At 45.5% G+C, this 11,352-nt stretch overlaps 1 protein-coding gene across 1 annotated transcript; it reads left to right on the top strand.

The window, feature by feature from the left end:
- The first annotated feature begins 9,709 nt into the window (after nucleotides 1–9,709).
- ARL11 (ADP-ribosylation factor-like 11) lies at nucleotides 9,710–10,315 on the top strand. The gene has a single exon (XM_010293218.1). The coding sequence runs from the start codon at nucleotides 9,710–9,712 to the stop codon at nucleotides 10,313–10,315; it is 606 nt and encodes a 201-aa protein (XP_010291520.1).
- Nucleotides 10,316–11,352: the final 1,037 nt, after the last annotated feature.

The raw sequence follows: 11,352 nt of genomic DNA, 5'->3' as shown, positions 1-11,352 counted from the left end.
CGCCGCGCCGCGGGCTCCCGTGAGCCCTCGGAGCGGGGCTCCGTGGCTGAGCGGGCCCAGCGAGCAGCTGCGAGGTCTGGTTTCGCGCGGAGTGGTCGCGGCAGGGGCGGATAGCACCTTTCTGTCCCCGCATCCTCACTGGCGTGAAGACGAGGGGAAGACGAGGTGGGGTTGCAACCAGCGCCGGCTGGGGACCAGCCCCAGCTTCCCACCCTGGCCGCAGTCAAGCAGAATCCGGCAGGCTGTGGCAGGATCTGTGCTGGTTATACTTCAGGCTATTGCCTGTAACGTCTGAAAGCAGCTGGTTCCTAGAGATAGTGTTAACGGTCTTCTCACAGAGTCGCATAAAGGCTTCTCTCCTTTCAAAGGTTTTTATGCAGTTTGTAAGTACCGGTTAGAACTTATCATTGATATAATCCTGTCTCTTTACAGCTTGCTCTGTGTCTATACCTGCAGATCAAGTAGGAGGCAGAGCTGTGGGGGAAGGTCTGGGAAAGGGCACATCAGAGACCAGCTCTCCCAAGAGAGCTCTTTTGTTACGCAAAGTTGTCACCAGGAAATGGCTTCTGCCTTTCCTAAATTTACTTATTTTCCTGACAGTGTGCAAGGGTCAGAAGGCAGCTGGGGTTTGCAGTAAGTGGGGAGCTGATCAATCTGAAATCTAAAGCAGTAGGGTAGAGCCCACGAGAAGTATCAATCTGTCTTTGAGGGTGTCAGTTTAGGAGAAAGATGTTTAAAGAAGAAATTATAATTTTAAAAAGGGAAAACAAAAGAAAAATCAATTTCAGTACCCAGGGAATCAAATGTGGATGGGTTGCTCTGAGAGGGAGTCAGTGATGCTGAAGAAATTCTGGCCTGGAATATGTGGTGGGGAAAGCACAGCAGTAGGTCCAGGGTAAAAAGAGATTTTTCCCTGCCAAGTTTCTGCTTACTGCCCTGTTGAGTGACTAGCTGGCATCAGGAAGGCACTGCTGAATAGATTGTGCATATTCCAGAGCAACAAAAAGAGAAGGCATAAATGAGAAGATATGTGGAAAAGTGTCATCAGAGCCTCCGTGGGAAGCCCTAAAAGAGCCGGAAAGGGAGCATACACAACACTTATTTTGTGCTGGTGTTCGTGGCTCCGCAGAGGAATCATCTGTCAAGAGCAACTGCCTTTCCTGACACTGCTAGGAAATGGTGCAAAGGTGGGGCTGTGTAAACAGAACTTTGATCCTATTTTGTACTGTGGAAAAGACTTGCTTAGTTATACAGAAACTCAGTTGTTTTAAAAAGTACTGGAACATAAGCCCCCAGGTTTTTTATTCATGTGGGTTTAAGTTTCTTGTTACTTGTTAGTTATCACAAATTAGTTTTTACCATGTACAGCAAGTCCTGAAACAGTAGTTGTAGGCACTTCATACTGTCTGAGCTTTACAATCAGCTGAAACCACTAAAAAAGTCCTCTGTATGGAGCAGAAGTAATTTTATAATCTCACGAATATCTAGTTTCAGTTCCTGTTTTTGTAAAAGCAATAACAAAAAGCAACCTTCCCTTATTTTTTTTATTCTAGAAGGAAAAGGGATATGAAACCTTCCATCCATCCTGGAAAAGTTATGACAGACTGCAAATGTTATGAAAGCATTACATAGGTCAACCAGGCAAAGCAATGATATTCAGAGACAAGTTGTATAGAATAAAATGAATTATTGCTTAAGACAGTATACAGATAACGTGTAACTTGTTGATGACTTTGCTGGGTTAGCTCAGATGCCAATCCCTCTCTCTTACACTGGGAGTCTCATCTTACATCTCTTTTTGACATCCATAGCAGGTGACCATGAAGTGCTTTTCTCAAGTAACCAAACGGTGATTATTTGAGATTTGAAGTGGACAATAGCATGGCATGGAATTACACCCCAAGCTCTAATGTAACCTGAATCAGCAGTTTCATTCTTAGGTATACGTTGTCAAAACTGGAGATTACAAAGGTGTGGACAGTCAGACGAATCTAAGTTTAGGAGAATTTATAATCTTGTCAATTGTAGATTAAAAAGTCTGTCCTGTATCTGCAGCTCTATAAGTGACCATAGTGAAGAGTCATGATGGCAACTGTCAGTGACCTGTTAAAGTATATTAAAAGAAGAAAATTCTTTGAAGCATTTTTCTCCTCATTCAGCATTATTTTTTCCATCAGTCGGTTAACTGTTTTCATTCAGAGTGTAGAGTACTAGAATACAATGCCAGCTAAATCTGATATGAAAGCAATCTGGAGCTAAATGTCACCTGCACATAACCAGCATCTTATTCCAAATGTGTTCTGCAGTCCTCACCATTGGCTTTCTATGGATGTGAAAAAAAAACAGATACACAAAATATACGTACAGCTGTTGTTCAGCAAAACCTGTTTCAAAGTGATCCTGCTGCAAAAGGGTGCCAAAGGCCTGAGGGCTCTACAGAAGGAAGTCCTCCCCTCTAATCAAAGCAGGAGCTCTGACATCTGCGGTTTGGCAGGAGCCATTTGATTCCTCTGGAGAGAGGCTCTCCATTGAGAAACGTGTGGGAGAACAGTGACACTCCGTGGCTAGACAGATAAAATGCAATTTCTGAATTTTCACAGGTTTTCTTTGCTTTCATCGGTTTTACCAGAGAAAAAGGTAGTAAAGATCAGTTTGTAGCTTTCATTCTTGTTGATAATTTCTGGTACCTTTTCATTACATTTCCTTTATTGTTATAAAATGTCCTAAACATGTAAGCTAAGATGAAAACTAAAACCCAATGATCAAACAAAACCTTGCATCCAAAACCCCTAAATCTGAGGGGCACCGAGACTGACACTCCGCTAGTCCTCTGGGACTTCGCAAGCTGTACAAAGCGCATTTTCAGGTCCATGTTTACATTGTCGTTTTAGTCACGTTTCTTCCTGTGGAACTGAAATGAAGGACAGGCCCCTTAAGGGGAACTGGATTTGTACATTGTAAAGCAGAATTTCCTCTGGACTAATCTGGAGAGCCTAGCTTTGTCTGCATACCTCGAAGCTGTAATTTTACTGCCCGTTTCAAGATAGTCTGAGCTATATTTTAACTAGTTTCTAAGGTGAAAATAGCATGTATGCTGTATCTAGCATAAACAAATGTATGACTGACTTAAACTGGGATAGAGGCCAGCTGTGAGAGGAAGAGGTAACAGATAGTCACAGAAAAGAGAGTGATGGTGTTAGGGTAGGTAAGGAAGCCTAAGCAGCTCAGTTCTAAATTGAATTCTGAGATGTTAGGAGTCAAGGAGGAAAATATCTGTGAATTTAAGACATAAGAAGAAGGGCCTAGAGTGAGAGTTCCAGTGGTATACACAGAAGAGTACAGAGCATTGCCAATTTACCTGGGAAAAACCAAAACAATTTGGGTAGCACTTGAATAAATGAGTCTACAGAGAAGACCTGCACCCTGGTAAAATTCTAAACAGCTCTGGAAATTATAAATTCAGAGATTGGAGTAACAATATTTATGAAAAATATTTTACAGTCGTATACAGAAGATGTAGTAGTTCAAACAGAAACCAAAGCAAGGTAAGTACTTTCCCTTTCCTCATCAGCTGTTGCAACACCTGGCAGCTGAGGGATGAGAACATGAAGAAGTCTTTGCTCTGTGCTATATTTCTCCACATCTACCTCACTGTCAGGGTGCAGTGAGGACTCCCAAAGAGGCATCATGGCAGGGTCTGACAGCCAGGACCTGTCCCACTATCCCCAGCCAGGGAGGAGACAGGCTGGGGGGCATGCAGTGACAGCCCCAGCCCTGGGCATCAGGCACCCTCCTTAGAAAAGGGTTGGGCTGAGGCTCTTGGGGCCCTGACATCTTCTCAACTTTCTGTTCCAGCTATCTGAGGCATACAGAAATTGAACAACAGGGGAATGTTTGCTAAACAACACCAAAAATAGCGTCAAACCTTTCCCTAGATACCCTGGAGCATATACCATGTCTTTTCAGGAGGGCTGAAGACAAATCAACGCCATGTCATCGCTGACACTGTTTCAGGCAGTGGTGGTCAGTCACAATGAGAAGAACATCGCTCATGGAAGTTCAAATGGAGACTCTGTTTGGATGTGTCCTGTGCACTCTTGACATTTCCAGGTATGAGGACCAGCTCATTCAACCTGCTATGAACACTGAGCCCAACAACAGAAGGAGCTGAGCTTCTGTCATGCCACTGAACTCATCACAAGCAGAAAGCTGCTGGAGGCCATAGCCACATGTAGGGAAGGTATTTGACTGTGTTTTCCCATCCTGTAGTTTTCAAATCCAAACCTGTGACATGGGGTAAAACTTGTGTAGTTGTTCTGCAAGGCAGAGCTCAGAAGTAAGCTTTTCTCCTGAGACTTTAACCATGGCCAGTTCAGTGCTCCTGGCAAAACACCTTTGGACAGCTGGTAGGCGTACAAGCTATATTTTTTCTTTGCGGTTTGTCTGTCTCACTGACAGCAGGGTGCTCTGAAATGGAAAGCAAACAAACATCCAGCCCCTTTCATGGTATCCAACTGTGTTGACCAGGAAGCAGGACCTCATACCTGTGGGCATGTTTGTGTCCTAGTGGCCTAGAAGCATTTTCCTTCATCAAAAGTTTGTCCCAAGAACAGGGGCAAAACAGAGACTACAAGATGACCTGGGCTGAGAGAACAATGTCCTATTTCCAACTCCACCAGGAAGTACCAGCATCTCTCTCAGAGCGCTTGATGGGCAGCTGAATGGCAGGTGCTTAACATCTGCTGTGTGTTTTGTTATGTGAATCTTTTCACTCTGAACTTTTGGGAGTTGGTCAACAACTTTGACCAATCATATGTTGGCAAGAGACATCACCACAGGCAGGCTTTTCTAAGGCACATCAAAGCCTGTGGCTGTATAGTGTAGCTTTCAGAGTACACTAAGCCAGCTTTCAAGCCTCTGGAACTTCATCTCTGGAGGAATTAGCTTGCCTTCAGCTGCCAGCTCTCACAGCTACTCATTGACCCTGATGGGACAGGCAGCTTCCAGGACACATGCCAAGTGAACCAGGATTAGTCCATTAGCAGGAGAGCACTGGGTGAGTTTCCTGGGGGCACACCAGAAATCTGTGGCAGAACAAGAGGCATGGATCAGGATGCAGAAAAGAAAAAGGCCAAACTTCTCTAAGCCTGAACCATCACATTTGGCTTTAATGTGGCTTTAGCTTGGGTAGGTCAAATCCAGTGGTCCTCTGCAGATCCACAAGGAGCTTGCACAGCCCAAACTTGGAAGAAGTCCCCTTCAAGGTGCCTGCCAGCAGGTAGACAGGTGGGCTCTCCAGGTCAACACATCCATTTGTGTCCAGGGCCTCCTTCAGCTCCCAGTGGGCTTTCTCACCAGCCGCTAGTCTGAACATGCCCTTCATGTATGATATAGTGAGGAGATACTGCAGGAAACATGGGCAAGGCTGGGTGAAAGGTGGCTTTGGTGGCTTTCCTCAGACACAAGCAAGTCTGGAGGGGGAGGCATGCTTTGCCTTTGCTGGACTGAGATCTACTTGTCACTCCAAGCAGATGCCATTAGGACAAACAGTAAGGACCAGATCTACTGTTATTCCAGGCTTAGGGTTGTGTCCCCCAGAGCTGCCTTCCAAAGAGGTGACATGGGTTGGACCAAAACCCCACCCCAGCACTTTCCACCACTGGGCAGGGACATGCCCTCTAGGCCGTGCCAGTCGGAGGGGTGTGCTGAGGGTAAAGCACTTGCCTCCTGAGCTCCACAGCATCACTACTGGCGACGGTGCCTGGGGACACTGCAGGGACACCCCCAGGGAAGCTGGTTAGGGCCTATGAGGCCCCTCAGTGCCTTGATACTCGCCCAGATAATTGTGAATATTATTTGGGTGAGATTTGTGAGGTCATTTAGAAATGACCCATATTATATTATCTATGAAGAAATTCAGTTTTACATGAAAAACTGTTTATGATGAAAAACTATTTATAGTTTTAGTGAAGACAATCCTTTGGTTTCAGTGGCAAGGGAAGCTAAGCTTTCACATGCCTCTAATTACCTCTTTGATGCAAAGGTCACTGCAGGTCTAACGGAAGAGACGGAGCAGCAGCTGCGCAGTGCCTGTGAGGCCATTAGTGGGAAGTCTGTTTTGCTGATAAAAGGGAAGCATCAGTACACAGTTTTCCTGGAAGTTTCTGCCTTGATTTAGGGATACTTCTGGTACTTTGGTAATGTGTAATAAGGGGCACTGCCTTCTAAAGAACTGTTTCTGATGTACTCAGCCACATCTTTGCTACATAATTAACACTGATTTCCAGTGAATTGGTTAAAATTAGACCTACCTACTTCAGAGTTCATCCTGTTTTGGTATATGGCATCACAGCCATGAAGACTACCTTGACAGCCATGCAAAGAGTGTCATGGTCTAACCCTGAGATGAAGTGGTCTCCCTAGGGAACTATCAACTCTTGGTTTGTTCTCCAAACCCTACATCTCATGTCATACATCATACTGCAAGTCATAGAATCACAGGATTGTAGAATGGTTTGGGTTGGAAGAGACCTTTAAAGATCATCTAGTCTAACCCCCCTGCCATGGGCAGGGGCATCTTTCACTAGATCAAGTTGCTCAAAGCTCCATCCAATCTGACTTTGAACACTTCCAATAAGGGGTTGTCCACAACTTCTCTGGGCAACCTGTGCCAGTGTCTCACCACACTTATCGTGAACAATGTCTTCCTTATACCCAGTATAAACTTCTTGCAGTTTAAAGTCTCTTTCTTCCTCCTGTTTGCACCCCATGGAGTGAGGGCAAAGTGCTTTGACAGTGAATATAGTGATCAGGATAAAATTCCAGTTACTGGAATATTTAGGGCATGGGGAAGGAGGGAGTATTCTTTCCTATAGTACTAGTCCTGATTATTGCTCTTTGTAATAAATATCTAGGAAGTGGGGAAGTGCAAGCCTAAAAAACAGTAAACAAATAAATTGACTGAAATTCTATGAAATTACAAATGGAATTAACGACCACTGGCTTTGCTCCTGTGAATTCAGAGACATGAAACACAAGGCAAGAACATTTGTTCTGCCCACGTAAGACATAGCTGGGGTAGGGGTTGTCCTTGTGTCTGAACACAGTTTCTGAATTATTTAGTGTATGGCCTTTCTGCTCCAGCAATAGATTCACTCAGAGCTCATCTCGTCTGCTTTTACTTTCTTTTCTTTCATTCTTTCTTTAACAGACTTGCAATTACTCCTATGTATTATTTATTGGAAATACTATGCTTTTATAGCATAGCTGTGGATGGAACAGACTCTGTAGGCACAGTTTTCACCCCATATTTGGGATAATCGGCAAGAAGAAAGAAAATAGGCTGCAGTTGAATACATAGGGTATGAGAATGTAAAAAAAAAAAAGAATATAGAGTTGCCTCTATTTGCCCATGAATTACTCTATTCTGTGCCATAGAAAACCTGAAAGCAATCTTCGACAAAACTATACCCTAGCTGCATTCTTTATTCTGGCTTAATTTCTTCTTCTTTTTTTTTTTTTTTTCAGAAGCAGCCTACTTCTGTAGCATGTTAGATTGTGATGCAATAAAGACATCATCTTTCAATTATTCATCGGATGGTAGAATCTCCACCCTTGCTTCCTGTATCTGTATTTTAGTTTTCTTAAAAGAGATTACAGTGCCATGAACAGATGTTTACCACTGCCACCTATCAAGTCTCAGATAAGACAAGCAGTAGCAAAGGCAGGAGAAACATAAAAAGATCAAAAGACCATTCACTCAACCCACTGATATGTCAAAAAATTACCAGCTACATTAATCTTGCAGTACAATGCAACATGGGGAGGAAGGTTTTCCCAAAATGTAGAACAAGCAGATTAAGGAGCCAGACGACAATTTAACTCGTTTTTTAAAATTAAGAACTCGAACAAATGGGTAACCGTCGGGCAGCAGCATGCATTGCAGTGTGTGCAAACAGTTCCCTGAAGGATTGGGATCCGCTGCACATCATAGTTCTCGTTTTTTATTCCCATCTAGAGAGCTTCCTGCCCTTTTTCCATTTATAGACTGGTTTCAGAAAAGATCACACATGAACTTATACTGCATGATTTATCACATGCGTGGTGGTGCATTTATATTCTTAGATCCTCTGCAACAACTGCTGTAAATAAGCATTAGCTTTTAAATTAACCTAAAGCCTGACCATAGCAACACATCTTACATACCCACAAGCTGCACAAAGCTCGTGGAGACTCTTGGTGCCAACCAGCTCTGTGCATTAACTATGGGAGAGACACAGATCACAGAAATATCTTGCAAACATGGTCGGTAGGACCCCTTGCAACCCTGTGCAGCCCATCTGGCCTGGACTCCTTGTTTTGTTTTGTTTCTCATTCATCTTCCTTTCTTTAAAAGATGGTAAACTGACATAGCTTGCCACCAGGGTAAGAAATACGTTTCTATTTGGCCACGGGTGACCTGATCACTGACCAGATAGTCCCTTCCACGTGCTAAACTTCATCCCCAGCAATGATGGCTTGCAACATGGAGGCATCATGCAGAGATCATCGCTGGGGAAACTGCGTCTCCCACAGACATGTGGAAGTCCTCCGCAGTCCTGGGGAAGTGCAGATGAATCACATTTCCTTCTTCATCCTTGAATAAAGGTGGCTGGAGAGTGGCTCTGCGTTAATGCTGCAATGTGAGATTAACAGCAGCTTTCAGTTCTGTCTGCCTCTGAGCTGCCTTTTAAGGAGCAAAACCCAACCGATAAAGAAGGTAAATACCGGCTTTGCTGGACCTCTGCCTGGCTGCCATCAGCCGCTCTTGCACAAGCAGCTCTGGGAGCTGTTTCAGCAGCACATTTTTGCCCCTGGCATGTAAAGTTCAAGTGGTGCTGTCTTGTTAAACATTTTTCCCTTCTTTTAAGGGACTTTTTTACCCACTCAGCCACAGAGGACTGACTTTTCTCCACTTACAAAAGGTAAAATGTAGTAAATACCTTGATGTAAAGAATTTTATAGATTTTCACCCCAGGGAAGGTGTTTTCACTGGTCATATTTCAATGAGACATTAAAAAACATGCTTATGTGCATTTTTTTAAATTGTTGTCGTTACCATCTGCACAACAGGTAGTGAAAGCTGATGCTGCAGAGATTGGTTTTGTACTTTCTACTGTAAGACTGGCAGAAAATTGTAAGCAGTCTCGTTGTTCATGTTTAAATCCACACCCTTGAGCTGTGATGCAGCCGATTCCCAGAGTAACTCTGGTCTGAAACCCAGGTTCCTCCTTGTCCTGTCCTGCCGGGGGTGGTTTTCCCCTAGAGAAGCCAATGAACAAAAGCTAATTTATTTCTCTATGCGATGAGGCGGAAACTTGTTCCGCCATCTCCCCACCTCTTCCTGCAAAATGTTGGCTGTCTTTTGCACTGATCACTTCGGGTCACGAATGAAAATGGAAGTTAGCGGCAGCTGAGCTGGGGTATAGAAATTGCTGTTTCCAACGGCGTTCCCTGGCTCTGTTCCACACCTCATAAATAATAGCTCTCACCTCATTTTAGCTACGAAGAGAGGCAAAAGCAAGCCGCCTGTGTCTTTCTTCAGCAAACCTAAGGTGCTCTCTTGGAGAGGCAAACTGAGCACTCTGTTATTAACCAACATTATTGAGGAAATACTCTTGCTTTCTTTTTTTGGCTGCAGTTTTTTTGCCACGGTTGCAACTGCATTTTGATGGGGAAGCTGCTCTCCAAAGGCCAGCGCAAAAGAGATGCTCAAGTTGTCATGCTGGGGCTCGACTTCGCTGGCAAATCCACTCTTCTGTACAAACTGAAGAGCGGCCAGGCTGTGGAGACCTGCCCAACGGTGGGCTTCAACGTGGAGTCTCTGCAAACACCCTGTCATGTATCCTTCACCCTCTGGGACGTTGGTGGACAAGGCAGCCTGCGGGCAAGCTGGCCTGACTACCTGGAGGACACCAACACTCTCATCTTCGTGCTCGACAGCGCAGACACGGCCCGGCTGCCTGAAGCAGCAACGGCGCTGGAGGAAGCACTGAGCCACCCCAGCATGGCTGGCGTCCCTGTCCTCCTCCTGGCCAACAAGCAGGAGGTGCCAGGAGCGCTGGCTCCCGCTGAGCTGAGGGAGAGGCTGCGGCAGGGGCGGCTGGTGGGACGGCGCTGGGTGCTCCGGGGGTGCAGCGCCCACACTGGACAGGGCCTGCAGGAAGCCTTGGCTGTCCTGGGAGAGCTGCTGCGGGGTCTGGAACAGAGCTCCCTGTCCCAAGAGCAGCCCCTCGCAGGGCCGGCGGAGAGGAGGCAAGCCCTGGGGCAAACCTGAACTTCAGATGGATCCTTCCCACTCATTGCTGCCCGCAGGTTTGCCGCAGAGGATCCCAGCCTCCAGGTGCTCCCTGAAATGAGCAGATTTGCAGTTGGCACATGCTACGCCGAAAAACACCCAACCACTCGCCACCAAAGCCCGCCAGGAAGACCTCTGAGCAAAACTCCCACCGTGGAGCATTTTTGGCTCCATCTCTTGGACTCTCATCACCGGCCGCAGCTTGTCCTGAAGTCGCCAGGCTCTGCTCATCCATTGTGTGTGTGTCCAGTGCTTCAGCAGTGATGCTTTTTTCCAGAGCAATAGAAATTATACCAGAGATGCGCACAAGGGACAGAGGGGGTTATTTTCTTTCTGCAGCTCCTGGTGCCGATGCAGCTATCCTGTTGTGGTGATCCCCACGGGGCGGGTGTTTGAACATGCCCCATGCCACTTCTCACTCAGCTCAAATCACACTTTGTATCAGCTGGAAAAGCAGCAGCTGCTAAAAGGGAATGGCTGAACTGGAGCAGCATAAGCGCAGGACTTCAAACAGATGACACCTAATTGGATTTAATGCAGCATCTATGGGTACATGGGTATAATCTTCGAGCCATGGACATGAGTCAGGATTGGGTGGCATAATGCAGTTCAAGGATGGGTATATATTAATTTCTGCATTTCTTGTTTTGGGTCTTTCTTTTCTATTTGTTATTTTTATCAAATACTGATTACATGAAAGCAGTACCTCATTTTCCTTGGATTATATTTCAATATAAAGAGATCAAATCTGACTTCTAGATGCTTGGAAACACATCTGCATGGCCAGTCAACCTCTAAATATCCTCATGATGGCCTGAACAGACAAGACAAAGACCCATCTCTCAGACTTTTTGAAACTGGATGAAACCACTCTATGGGCAATGATTGGTAACCATGGGCACCTATAGACACCTATGGGCACAGGCAGGTTGGTAACCAAAGGGCTCTCCACACTCAGCTGTGTCTGGAGCAGTTGAAATGTCCCTGGCAGCTCACAGTGGGGTCGAGTCCCTTGC

This window comes from Phaethon lepturus, unplaced genomic scaffold (assembly GCF_000687285.1).
Source record: "Phaethon lepturus isolate BGI_N335 unplaced genomic scaffold, ASM68728v1 scaffold36148, whole genome shotgun sequence".
NCBI classification, from domain to species: Eukaryota; Metazoa; Chordata; class Aves; order Phaethontiformes; family Phaethontidae; genus Phaethon; species Phaethon lepturus.
Note: the sequence above shows the minus strand (reverse complement) of the source record. Positions and strands in the feature narration are given on the sequence as shown.